This window comes from Truncatella angustata (genome assembly GCF_020726525.1).
Source record: "Truncatella angustata strain MPI-SDFR-AT-0073 chromosome Unknown BKA67scaffold_6, whole genome shotgun sequence".
Taxonomy (NCBI): Eukaryota; Fungi; Ascomycota; class Sordariomycetes; order Amphisphaeriales; family Sporocadaceae; genus Truncatella; species Truncatella angustata.
This window is the reverse complement of record NW_025763386.1, coordinates 2,775,964-2,788,834: the sequence shown is the minus strand read 5'-3', so window position 1 is coordinate 2,788,834 and position 12,871 is coordinate 2,775,964. Positions and strand designations below refer to the sequence as shown.

At 52.2% G+C, this 12,871-nt stretch overlaps 4 protein-coding genes across 4 annotated transcripts; 1 reads left to right on the top strand and 3 right to left on the bottom strand.

Moving 5' to 3' along the window:
- Positions 1-523: 523 nt before the first annotated feature.
- Positions 524-2,698, top strand: BKA67DRAFT_573571 (major facilitator superfamily domain-containing protein). Its single transcript, XM_046103362.1, has 3 exons — positions 524-1,076; positions 1,150-1,758; positions 1,885-2,698. The coding sequence occupies exons 1-3, from the start codon at positions 820-822 to the stop codon at positions 2,591-2,593; spliced, it is 1,575 nt and encodes a 524-aa protein (XP_045956598.1). The 5' UTR covers positions 524-819; the 3' UTR covers positions 2,594-2,698.
- Positions 2,699-2,865: 167 nt separating this feature from the next.
- BKA67DRAFT_593824 (phytase) lies at positions 2,866-5,205 on the bottom strand (the record flags this gene model as incomplete). Its single annotated transcript, XM_046104982.1, has 2 exons — positions 2,866-3,622; positions 3,689-5,205. 2 exons carry the CDS (start codon positions 5,203-5,205, stop codon positions 2,866-2,868), a joined length of 2,274 nt encoding a protein of 757 aa, XP_045956597.1.
- Positions 5,206-5,989: 784 nt separating this feature from the next.
- BKA67DRAFT_352599 (major facilitator superfamily domain-containing protein) lies at positions 5,990-8,683 on the bottom strand. Its single transcript, XM_046096374.1, has 3 exons — positions 8,346-8,683; positions 7,374-8,123; positions 5,990-7,299 (listed from the first exon to the last, which is right to left on the bottom strand). Exons 1-3 carry the CDS (start codon positions 8,529-8,531, stop codon positions 6,088-6,090), a joined length of 2,148 nt encoding a protein of 715 aa, XP_045956596.1. The 5' UTR covers positions 8,532-8,683; the 3' UTR covers positions 5,990-6,087.
- A 1,358-nt stretch (positions 8,684-10,041) lies between these two features.
- On the bottom strand, positions 10,042-11,760 carry BKA67DRAFT_521629 (uncharacterized protein; the record flags this gene model as incomplete). Its single annotated transcript, XM_046098295.1, has 1 exon — positions 10,042-11,760. The coding sequence occupies one exon, from the start codon at positions 11,758-11,760 to the stop codon at positions 10,042-10,044; it is 1,719 nt and encodes a 572-aa protein (XP_045956595.1).
- Between the last annotated feature and the right edge of the window lie 1,111 nt (positions 11,761-12,871).

The window sequence follows — 12,871 nt, the reverse complement described above, 5'->3', positions numbered from 1 at the left end:
AAGACTGTAGAATGCAAGACGTAGAGTTACGGGCTTTGAGGTGGAGCAAATAAAGAAACCATACGCAATACGAAGGCCAAGTTTCCAGATTAGTAGCCTTAGCTGGTCTTGTTAGTTATCAGAAAGCTCGGTGCCTCTATCCCACAACGGGCCCCATGGCCTTCTCCATTCGTCTGACCCGGTGACATGAGCTAACGACATTTTTTATTTTTTGACAAGTTGCACCAGTGCTACATGTATTTCATTGGTCGGAACACCTTCATTGAAGATAGAAGACCTTGCACGATACAGCGGAGTTCTGAAATGAATCAACACGGCCACCGTCGATCTGTAGGTTTCAAAGAAAATGGACTATGATGGGTGCTGCTACCAGTGTCATTTCGGAGTTGATATTATATGGACGTAATTTGAAGAAACTTGCCTCAACCCCGCCGAACAACCAAGCTTTTTACCAAGCTTTGAGAATTGCGTGATGACAGCCCCTTGTACCGAGCTAGGATATGTGGAGCTGCCATAGGCAAACCCTGTCGAGAGACCATTACTTATTGGCTCCTCGAGCTTTATCGGAAGCACATCACCGACGTTGTTATCGGTTTGGTGTCGCGATCGACATAATTGGGGCAAGGCGAATGCTGAAATTATTCCGTTCCACGATCTCTCCAACTAGTCTTGTCCATGTCACCTGGCGGGAATGAAAGAAGTGCCTCGGGCCATATCCTTCGGTTCTTTACATACTTTGTTGACGCATCCTAAACCAAAGTCTAGTCAGTCGTGGAACCGAGCCAATTAGCAGCTGATATCCGGAAGTCTGTACGCAAAATGACGACGCGTCTTGAGGGCGAAAAGGCCGTTCCATTGAATACGCTGGATGTTGCTCCTATCTACCTCCAGGATCGTGATGTTGTAACGGAAAAGAACGCAACGAAAGGTGCCGATGCCTTGTTGGCATATGTCGACAACTCTCAGCCCGTTGTCCTTGACGACGAGACCAGTCGCAGGCTGCTGAGAAAGATCGATACGCATGTTTTGCCGTGGCTTTGTGGCTTGTACATCCTCCAATACCTGGACAAAGGCGTGTAAGTCACGAGCACTTTGCGAACCCAAGCTGCGTTCCCTGACGACCATACTGCTAACAACACCATATCTTAGACTCAGCTATTCTTCCGTAATGGGGATCATGGCCGACGCAGACTTGACCACGAGCCAGTTCACCTGGCTAGGTAGTATCTACTACCTTGGCTACATGGCTGCCCTGCCTCTACACAACCGCATGTTCCAAGTCTTTGCCCCTTCCAAATACATCGCTGCCAACATGATGGCGTGGGGACTCGTTCTTGCTTTCATGGCCCTGTGTCATAACTTTACGGGCCTGATGGTTCAACGCGCCTTTCTAGGGAGCCTTGAATCAGTCATTAACTGTGGCTTTGTACTGCTCACTGCCCGATGGTACCGCAAATACGAGCACGGCGCCCGTGTAGCCATCTGGAGTTCTTGCAACGGCCTCGCTGGTATCGTTGGTGCGTTGATCGCTTACGGCTGTCTCTCGGGGGTGGATGCTGGCGTGCACATCCTGCTCCCATCGTGGAAGATCATGGCTCTCTGCCTCGGCTGTGCGTCCGTCATCTACGGCGCCGCAATGTTTGTCTTTGTGGCTCCGAGTCTCGTTGAGGCTCGTTTCTTCACGGAAGAGGAGAAAGTTCTTGCCATAGAGCGGCTGCGCGACAATCATCAAGGCATCGGATCGAAAGAGTTCAAATGGTATGTGATTGGCCATGCTTATAGTCCGCCCTGCTTCAGTAAAGTCTCTCGGTTTCCTGCGAATTATCGGGAGATGATTCTCATGGTTATTCAAATAAATACACGCTAACTTTACTCGCCGTGTAGGTACCAGGTCCGCGAGGCATTCTTGGACGTCCGTACTTGGCTATATGTGGCATTTGTGCTGACATCACAGATGCCCACCGCTGGGCTAAGCCTGCTTTCTAGTTTGCTGATCAAGTCACTTAACTTTGACAGCAAACAGACACTACTGCTCGGAATGCCCGGTGGTGCGCTACAGGTCGTCTTCCAGCTTTCGGCTGGTTTCATTGCCGACCGAACCCAACAGCGCAGTCTGACCGCAATCGCAATGCAGCTGCTATGTCTCTTCGCAGCAGCTCTGCTCATTGGATTGGCCAATCTCGGTCCGTTGTACGACCGTGCTGGACAGCTTGCCGCATTCTTCCTGACCGGAGGTGCCTGTGCCATTGGCTATTACCTGCTCCTAGCTACGGTGGCATCAAATGTGCTTGGTACAACAAAGAAGATGACAACCAACGTTATTCTCTTTCTCTCAATGGCGGTTGCTTATCTGGTCGGACCTCAGATGTTTCGGGATCCTCCCTACTACTATCGTGCGAAATATGCGACTGTAGGACTATGGGCAGCTTCGGTCATCATCTTGCTGGTGCTTTATATCTTGAATCGCTGGGAAAATTCTAGAAGGGACAAGATCCAGGCGCAGTTGGCAGAACGAGGTATAGCAGATGCGGAAAATGTCGAGTTTCTGGATCTTACGGACAAAGAAAACTTGAGTTTCCGGTATGTGCAATGACATGGTATTTAAGTTGTCATAGACATGACAACGTCCGCTTTTTCACCGAATTAGTGGGCCAAAATGCGACTAGTTAGGTAGTAACCAATCCAGTAGATTACAGGATGGAATGATCTTGAGGCACAGTGGGACCTCAATAGTTAGTGAGAGGGATGTGAGCTGTAGATCATGGTATAAGGGTAAGTTATACAATTACGCCAATCATGCGAAAGACTACCGGACTAGTCCATGGACTGGAACTCTTTTCTGAATGGCTTGCCTGACCTGCTAAATCAGGTTGACCTCGGATCCCAGTCTGGGTCAATGTCGCGAAGTAGTCCCTCACTGAATATGTCCGTAAGGCTGACAATCTTGAAGCTCGCCTGCTCACTCGTTCCACCTTCGACCAACTCATTAGCGTCATCGTGGGTGACGAAAATTCCATACGGAAAGTCCTCGCCAAGACTCGCACCAACAGCGGTAATACCATCCGTGTTAGAAACAGCATCGATGCCCTTTCCCTCATTCGCCCCGATTGTGAACGTTAACACAAAGTCGTGGGGTGCAGCGCGTTGGTATACATTGTATGCGCTCACGCCTTGCTGGCTGACTAGGATAAATCCTTGACCTGCCGAAGGTCCTTCGACCAATGTCACGCCTTCGACGTCAGCCCACATATGTCCACTGCCAACCTGATCGACCAAGTATCCCTCTGATACGTCGTCCTCCGGTTCGGCGCCATATCGCCAAAGCGCTCTTGGTTCCTCTCCGATGAGGATCCAGCCGTTGGCTTCGTCGGTGACGCAGCCTTCTACTTGACCGCCTGACCCACCGGTGAAGTTGCGCACCAAACTGGTTTGAAGCGCATTGTCGACCCAGTTAAGCTCATATTGCAGATACTCGGCCGTCTTGGCGTTGACGAATAGGTATTGCTTGCCTGATCTCCGCGAGTGGTACACACAGCTGCCATAGACGTCGTAGTCGTCTTTCGTCGGTTGTGAGCCCCCTGCAATGTCTGCTAAGGTCCCGTCGGCTGTGATTTCGAAGATGCTGATGCTCGGTCAGCTTATGAATCCCAAACTTGCGTAATCCTCCATGTGAAGACTGAGTACTTACCACAGCGTATTATCATCACGACAAGCGGCAAATGCCAAATCCACTTTCCGGTCTCCAGCTTGGAACCCATATATGATATCCACATTATCAGGCTCCCCGGCAGAGAAGGTCTGCGCCGTGGTGCCGTTGAGATAGAACACGGCAAGTCCGGCTCCCTCATCGGACTTGATGGTCGTGATGATTTTAGATTGCGACTTGTCCGTCGGATGGATCCAGATTGCAGGGTCGTCGCCGTCGCCCCCGAAGGCATCTGTCTCTTCTGTAGCGTCAACGACCATGAAGCTGCAATGCAAACCGCCCCAGCCGACCTCACATTCGCACCTGTTGGCACCCACGCATGTCCCACGGCCAGAACAATCTTTTTGGCATGAGAAGTTTTCGCAATTGTTTCCGACGAACCCAGCGAAGCATGAACAGATACCGTCTTGGTCAAATCCGCTTTTATTGCAGGTTTCGCTGACGGGAGAGTCGAGCTTGCAAGATTTTCGACGCGGATCATAGGCCGTGTTTAGTGTAAGGTTCAGTGCTTCGAACGCCGAATCCAAAGAGCTCACGCCGAACCCTTCCCCAGCATCACTCTCGAGCGCATACGCGAGTGCACCCGCAGGATATGATTCGGTAGACGATTGGTAAATACTAAGGCCCTGGATCTCGATATCCTCATCACCCGTCAGCGTCAGTGTGCCCAGTAACTTCAGGTCTGTGTCGTAGACCTCAACCACGTCCGTCTGGGCGATGAGAAGATAATCGGCTGCTGCTCCAACGTACACCGCCAACCCAGTGACATCACCAGAAGCCTCTCCAAGCACGTTGATCTCAGGCACCGCCGTAGACTCCCTGGCAGCAAAATGGTACACATTGCTGTCATCATCGCCGCCGAAATAAACACTCCCCTCGTTGGCCGAGACAGCACAAGACGACGCCTCGACAGGCGTATCGAAAGTCTTCACCTCCAGGATCTCGAACGTGCCCCATCCATCGGCGCGCAGCAAAAACTGCACGCCCCGTCCTTTTCCGAACAGGTAAACATACTGCTCCCCACTCCGGGGACTCCTCCAGGCACAGAGCGCGGACCACGCGCCCAGGACGGTCCCGAGGTCCCCGTCTACCAGATCCAGCGACCCTGCGTCATACAAACGGACGACTGAGTCCGGGGCCGCGATGCTGAGGACCAGGTCCCGGCCGCCCTCGTTTACGTCGTATACCGTCGTCAGGACGCTGGTGCGACCAGGGGTCTGGTGGGCCAGCTGGGCCAGCGTCCCGTTCTCTGCAGTGTCGGCCGACGCCGTCAGCGAGAAGGCCCGCAGGCCCCCGCTCGCCGCGCCCTTGTCGTTGCCGAGCAGGACCGGTGAAGACGAGGCGGAGTAGTACACCGCGGTCCAGTCCGAGGCTATTCCAGCGGCGGTACGTGCCGTGATAAGCAGGTCTGCCTCCGGTGCGGCATTGGCTGGGTGCAGCTCCAGCAGGAGGAGGAAAAAAAGCAGTAGGGTGCTGATGGGGTGTGCGAATCTTTTCATGGTGAAGCGACGACGCGGCCGTCCTGGGTCGGATCCCGTCTAGTAGAGACAGATTAGTGGTCAATGGCCTCCCTTGTGCCGAAACTAGCGATCAGTAAGGAATCAAGTCGCATCGCTATTGGGGGCGGACGTGGGCATATTATAATACCAATTCCTTTTCGGAGGGGGGTTGTAATCGAACTTCTTCTTTGGATATGGCACATTACTACTCTGATGACATTAGCAATGCACGTTGCGAGCGAAAGAGGTAATGTCGCGGCAGGGGTAACGCGGACAGCGTGCTGAAGCGGTGCTGTCTCGTTGGACAAGGACGCGGCTCTGCCAAGGTGCCCAGACGCTATGTATTGAAGGATCGCTATGCCGAGAACGGGATACTTGGCATACGCGGTTATCGAGCACGTGGATAGTAAGCGCTATAGAGATAATTGAGGATCAGTTATTGACTAGATATATACTAAGCGCGCAAAGAAAAGTCGCTGAGATAGTAAAGTTGGAGACGCGCCGAACCGCAGGGTCTAGTGAGAAGGTTGACCAACCACATGGTTGTCTTGGCTGGTATGCTGTTGTCATCTTGGAAAGTCGCAACTTCCGATGGCAGTATGAAAGCCGTGGTAAGAGCTTCTCGGTGGAGACCTAGATGAGATGAGCTTTCATGGACAATTGATCAAGATACTGTCATCCCTGCGTGCAGTGTAAACTCATATTTGAGTTTCGCGGCCTCACGAAATGCTCATATTCACAGAAAGTACAGTATTGAGGCGGAAGGACACTGTGCAATGTGAGACGTGGATATCATTACTTCATACTTCTAACGCTAGTGAAAATGCTGGACAGACAATAAAAACAAAATGCTCGCTAAAAACCTCAAAAGATCAACCGTCCTCACCATGTTCGGTGCTGTGACGCATCTACCTTATATGGATCATACGCCGTCGCCTCGGCCGTGTAGGGAGTCGACGCATGTGCCGCGTTACTCGGGTAGTACGTCTGCGGGATATAGCCACCCTGCTGCATAAAGTAGCTGCTCGGATCCTGTGGGATCACAGTCGCGGCGGCCTGACTAGTCGAGTACGTCGGGAACTGACTGGGGTTGTATCCGTTCTGGACCGCCGTGTATCCCGAGCCGGAGCTCGATCTGCTGACACTCCTTTGGTGCTGGAGGGCTGTGGGAATGTTGTCGGTATCGGTGACGTTCGATGTACTGTGGGCATTGGTGTGGGGTCCCTGAAGCGCATTCAGGCTCACATCCCGGTGATAATCTGTTTGATCTAGGGGTGTCATCTCGGCCTCCAGCGCTGGGTTCTGGTCGACCCTGGTGTTGCTGCTCCACCTACTCGGGGTCGCTGAGGGGGCTCTCGAGGAGACGGCCGAGCTGAGCTTAGAGTCGCGGATCAACATCTTGCTCGTTCGGCTCTCCCTCAGCACGTGCTCCGTGCCCAGGGTACGATTGAGGTCGTAGTGTTTCACGAATAGCAAACTCAGGATAAGCGCCACGCCCGCTATCCCGAGGTAGAGGTCGTAGACGCCCGCAAAGCCGTAACGGAAAGCCTCTAGGATCTGCTCCTTGACCGGATCGTCGTTCGGCATCGTGTGTAGCTTAATGACATACCCCTCCGCCTCGCTGGCGATTGCCTTGTCTAGTCCCTCCCATTGTAGCTTGATGGACATGACGTTCTGGAAGACGGAGCCGCCAACGCCGACACCGATGGCGGCACCGATTTGACGCAGGAAGAGGTACATACTAGCTGCGAGTCCTTCATCTCCAGGGTTACACATGGCTTGCACGGCGAATTGCTGTGCGTTCAGGATCATTCCGTGGCCGAGGCCAAAGACCACGAATGTGGTGGCCCAAACGGCCGTGGTAACGTTGACGAACTTCCAGATCACGGCTAGGATGCTGTTTAGGACAACGATGGCCCAGCCGGCCCAAACAAAGTAGCGGTAGTTATTGAAACGCGTCACCAAGCGTCCGGTGATGATGGAGCCAGGAACGGTGATCAGCACCGAGGGCAGTAGGTTGACGCCGGCTGTGATGGTTGATGTCTGCATGACAGATAGGAAGTAGAAGGGGAAATAGTAGAAAGCACCCCACATCTGATCAAAACGCTGGTTAGTCCTTCTTCAATCATTGCATGACACAGCCTCTCCGTGATAAGGGGGTGACTTACCAAAAAGCCCTGGCAAGCGCCACAGATATACGTGATAGCACTGCTGCGGCTGTTGAAAAGCTCGTGCTTGAATATCGGCTCCTTTGCGAACTTGATCTCCCACACCAGCGTGCAACCCAGCCCTACCAGGCCTATCACCAACGGGGCGATAGTCGCGGCACTATCCCAGGGCTTCTGCGAACCTCCCCAGCAGATAGCGACCAGGAAGCTTGTCGCGGATCCCATGAACAGAAAACCACCGAACCAGTCCACCCTGAGCAGCTTTTGGCCCATGGATTCCTCTCTGGGTGCCAGGGTAAGAAGCAACGGCACGGCCACAAGCCCGTAGGCGCAGATGGGGAACATGAGATAAAATACCCAACGCCAGGTGGTATGCTCGACGATGGCACCTCCTATAAGCGGGCCAATACATGTACCCAACGCCCAGGCGCCGAGCACGACACCGAACCACTTGGGCCGGAACCGCAGCGGCACGATATCCGTCATGATAACACCGGACAGCACGTGCACACCGCCACCGCCGATACCCTGGATGCAGCGACCGACGAGCATGAGCGTGACTGAATTGGCGGTGCTGCAGAAGATGGTGCCGACGGTGAAACTGAGCAGGGCGAACTCGAGGCAGATGGGACGGCCAAAGATCTCGGAGAGGGATGCGATGATGGGCATGGTCACTGCATTGACGAGGAGGTAGGATGTGCCAATCCAAAACCCAGCAGTGGTGTCGGCTTTGAGGTCGACTACCATTGCCTAAGGTAATCATGTTAGTTGTTCCAATCGGCACTGGTACACGCATGTCTTCTTCTTCTTCTTCTTCTCTTCTCTTCTTAGTCGCCGCTAAGACTATTTTATACAACAGTGAACCTCTCGCCAACCTGCTTCGCTTACAACATCTAAGGCGATGTGTACAAGATACAACAGTGATGCGCAATGTGAAGACTTCGAGAACAAAAAGTAAACGATAGGACTTACACCAAGAGATGTGACAATGATGCTAGCATCGAGCGCGACAAGCAAACTGACTATGGCCAGCGTGATAATGATCAGGAGCTCATGGCCGCTGGGCTTCCACTCCTCCGATTGTGGTTTCACCGATGCATCTTCCACGTCGGACAGGGGAGCAGCATCGTAGACCTGCTCTTTGAAATGAACTGCCATTATAGCAAGCTGGCAAGATAAAATGAAGATAAAAAACGAAAACAATCAAAATCAGCCACGTACCTTGCCCTCGAAATGGAAACACCAAAATACTGGGAAACAAAGCAGATATAACATTGTTTCACAACGGGGCGAAGCCGTGCTCAATATTCAAAAAGATGGCACCTGTTGGATTTTGGTTGTTTCTATTTTTCAGCGGCCGCGATCATACATGCGTAGTCTGAGTATTGGTGCAATGATCCTGGCATCTGGAAACATGGTGGGTATGCATCGTGCCCAATAGTGCGTGTAAACAGCTGGATCTATGCGGTGCGGCCACCTATTCTTGGAAAATCTGACAGCCCAAACGGACGCACCCGTCAGCCGTGCGAGCCGCAGCCCTGCCACATGTCAAGAAACCCCGGTCGACTGCCCACGTTTCTGCTGGTATAACATTGACATGGGCACTATCGATTGGTGGGATGAGAGAATGGAGTGAATACCGACTGCTTGGGGGCTAGAGCATGGGGGGAAAAGTGTCAACTACAAAGTTATGTGTGTGTCCCCAGGTAGCAGCCAACAAGGCGAGGTGCGTCTCGGCAACTGTGGTACTAACGGCGGCATTACCATTTGCGGCAACACATCTAGTGTAGCACCCTGAATTGGATTGGGGGCTGAGCGGCTAGGCGGGGACATCACAGTTATTCGCGCATCCCCGGCTTTATTGTGGACGATTATAGAACATGCGTAATCGCCAAGTGGTAGACTGCAACACTGCAAACACAATGTCGAATACTCACAAGCACAATGCAGAACACTCCGAGCACCTAAGGTTGTTGCTCTGGTGAGTTGGTAGCTGCTTATCGTTAGCCGTCACGATACACTCTCAGTATTGGTGATCGACAAAGATCCCGTGCCAACCAATCTGAACATCGTAAGTTTGTTGTGCTGACATCCCCGCTCACAGCTCTGCTAATCATGACTAATCCTTAGTGACCGCTTAGATCATCTCATGGGAATCCTACTGTGCAGGTCATAGATTCCGAGGGTTGAGAAATCAGAATAGACGAATGTGGCAATTGAAGGTGCTGATTTGGATTCCACTATCTGATTGTTGGAAGAGCAGGCTGGAACGCGAGCTAACCCACACCTATGCGCCTCTCTAGCTCATACGTTGCTGCTATCTGAGCTGACGAATGGCATTGTGTAACTTGAAGGCGCCAAAACTTCAGTACATTTCTACCGACCGGAAGAAACTCCTTCTCCAGGGGAAGCGAGTACGGACGTTGGTAGTTTGTTTTGTCTAAAACACTATACGCTTGAATCCCGTGAGGTTCTGTGGCATCGTTTCTGTAGCTCGCCCCAATGAGGATGCCAGGCAGGCTGTCATGCTCTAGCGCTTATGCTAATGGCCGCATGGCTCAAGGCATGGTGGTCTGGCGCAACCAAAAGTGCACAAGGTTCCGTGACGATCCGTGTACTGAAATGTGTGGGCCATTATCAATGTTGATTTATGGCGGCATCAACTCCTTCAAATGTCTTCCTGCTTTCTGCCGTCAAGCCATTTGCTCATATAGGGACCATCGAGCCAATAGCCTAGCTTCTTGTAATAGCTTCTGACGCCTACTCCGCTAATGACGCTGATCTTGTCGCTACCATGTTCGTCTCTCGCAATGCGCTCAGCTTCCTCCATGAGAAGAGTACCATATCCCTGGTGCTGAAATTTCTTGGGATCGCGCGCGTGCACGGGTACAGCTGTGCCGTAGACGTGCAATTCTCTTACCATGCTGGTTTGCTGACCTGTAAGCTCTTGGCGATAAGTGTATTTTTCAGTGCACTTTCGCAGCCGCAACAGGCCCAGCAGAATATCTTGCTTCGGATCCTCATATGCCAGGAAAGTCTCCCAGCCGCTGTTTGCTGTATAGTCACGGCGGACAAGTTCGACTTGGTTTGGTCGTATCTTGTTCTTTACTTCATTGATACCGACCTCGCGGGTACGTACATCGCGACATGTAGTACCAAAGTCCTTCATGCGGGCCAGTGCCAGCTCTCTCAGGTTACCGTTTTCGACGCCGGATGTAACAAGTGGCATTGGAATGTCTCGCTGGACTCGGTAAATACGGGTCCACGGGGGAACCAAAGCCAATATCCTTGCCACAAGATCTATGAGGGCGTTGGGGGTATAATTCTGGTATCTCCCTGTCCGCCATAACTCGTAGAGACCTGTGCCGCGAATGACTAGGGTAGGGTATATTTTCAGGCCGTCTGTGCGGAAGGCGGGATTCTCAAAATACTCCTTGAACTGGTCGATATCGCGCTCCATGCCTACATTTGGTAAGTCGGGCATCATGTGCGAGACAACTTTGAAGCCGGCATCCTTGGCCAGACAGAAGGTCTCAGCGACGGAGGCGACGGTGTGACCTCTGTTTGAATCCCTGGCGACGTCCTCATATAGTGACTGGACACCAATCTCGAGCCGCGTGCAACCGTAGCGCAGCATATCCGTCAGATGTGGTTGCAAACAATAATCTGGCCGCGTCTCGATGGTGATTCCCACGCACTTGTTATTGCTCATCTCTCCCGCTTCTACGGCCTCGTCGACGTTTGTTGTTTGGTAGCCACTTAGTGCATTATGTAGTTGAGCGATGAACTCCTCCCGGTACGACGGGGCCAGAGACATGAATGTGCCACCCATGATGATGTATTCTACCTTGTCGACGGAGTGGCCCATGGACTTGATCTGGTCAACGCGGCCACGAGCCTGCTCAAAGGGGTCGTATCGGGCGCGGATTGCTCGCATGGAGGTGGGCTCGTAGCCGGTGTAGGACTGCGTGCTATACTCGAAGTCGGAGTCGGGGCCGCCAGGACAGTAGACGCAGATGTTTCCGGTGTATGCAATGTGAGGGCATCTATGGGGCTTGCACATGACAGCGACGACGGCAATCCCCGAGGCGGATCGGATGGGCTTTGCGATCAGCTTGGGCAGTATGTATTTCTTGTAGTGCTCCGGAACGGCAGCAATGATGGCTGTCAACGACGGCAAGTTGGCGAGCTTGTTTTTCCTGGCAAGCTTGGACCGGATGCTGTTCAGGTTGATATCCCGCTTTGGCTTCTTGGGATCCTTTGAAGATTCGTAGTCCTCGATGAGAGCGCCTGCGACCTCGGCGCAACAGCGCAGGAAGCGCTCATTTTCGGGAGCAAGATTCGCATCCTTCTTCCGGATGGTGGTGGTGAGCGTGGTGGTGGCCATCTTTGTCTGCACGCTTGGTGCTGCAATATTACTGGTTGTGTTGTGTTGTATTGTCACGCTGAAGACCGAACATGAACACAGTGAGAAGAATCCGACTTTGAATTTCAAGCCCCCCGGAGATTCTTCAGACACATGCGGGATGCATGCGTAGTGGGAAGTGGAAGTGGGAGTGGACGTATCTGAATCATGGTGGGGGTTGACTGAAAGCCGCTAGACTAACCGATTGCTCGCCTGCAAGTTTTGGAGAAATTTTGGCGGAGAAGGAAAAGGGAAAAGCCGATTGATCATCTACGGATCCGTACTTTGTGTTAAGTTACTGTAACTAACTGTTACTTGAGGTGCCGGTGCCACTACCATCAGTGAAAAAGACCCCGAGTCATGGGCCAGTGCTCCTCCGTCTCTGGTCGATTTACAGTACTGACCATTGGCTACTATTTAATTACCTAACCTAGGTTAGTCCCAACGAGACAGTCGGCGATGCGCATCAGACATTCCACATCATTTAACTTATAGACTACGGCAAAATACTGTGTACATGTATGAACAACTATTCTACTGTACAAAGGAAGTCGCCCACTCGGCTGTCATGATCTTACCCCTGGCCCCTTTATAATTCTTCTTAATTCTTTCTTGAATACGTGCAAGTAGCAGAAGTCTGCACTCCTGTTACCTCTGCCATCTGCGTCATTGTCGTCTCTGTTTCCTTTTCTCTTCCCCGCCGCCGAAGAAAGTCAAAAAGCCCCAAAAAAATCTTTAAGCAGGTTAGGCCATACTCAATGCCTGGAGCCCCCCTACATAGCATGGCGACCGGCAGGGACGGGACCCTGTCTTCCAGCCAGCGGCTGCAGCCAGAGCAGCTGCAGGAATCATGATGGCGTGGCCAGCAGGGATGCCACAAAAGAGCTTAACTCTCGAAATGTGCTCGTTACTCGGCACTATGGGCCAAGCGACAGCTCGAGTTCGGCTTCTGTCTTTGTTGCATTTCTAGATCTAGTCCCAGCTCCAGCTCCAGTTCTAGTTTCATTTCTACAGTAGTTATAGTTCCATTTCTAGTTCCAGTTCCAATCTTGACTTGTTTCTAAGCTTTCCTTGTCACACGACGTGAAGGAGC

Excerpts from the sequence above, each read along its gene's own strand:
- BKA67DRAFT_352599 (XM_046096374.1), bottom strand. The coding sequence starts at position 8,531 with ATGGCAGTTCATTTCAAAGAGCAGGTCTACGATGCTGCTCCCCTGTCC. Across the intron at positions 8,124-8,345 it reads TCATTGTCACATCTCTTGGT|GCAATGGTAGTCGACCTCAA; the intron begins GTAAGTCCTATC and ends TGATTACCTTAG. Across the intron at positions 7,300-7,373 it reads GCGCTTGCCAGGGCTTTTTG|ATGTGGGGTGCTTTCTACTA; the intron begins GTAAGTCACCCC and ends CGTTTTGATCAG.
- BKA67DRAFT_573571 (XM_046103362.1), top strand. The coding sequence starts at position 820 with ATGACGACGCGTCTTGAGGGCGAAAAGGCCGTTCCATTGAATACGCTG. Across the intron at positions 1,077-1,149 it reads CAATACCTGGACAAAGGCGT|ACTCAGCTATTCTTCCGTAA; the intron begins GTAAGTCACGAG and ends ACCATATCTTAG. Across the intron at positions 1,759-1,884 it reads GGATCGAAAGAGTTCAAATG|GTACCAGGTCCGCGAGGCAT; the intron begins GTATGTGATTGG and ends CTCGCCGTGTAG.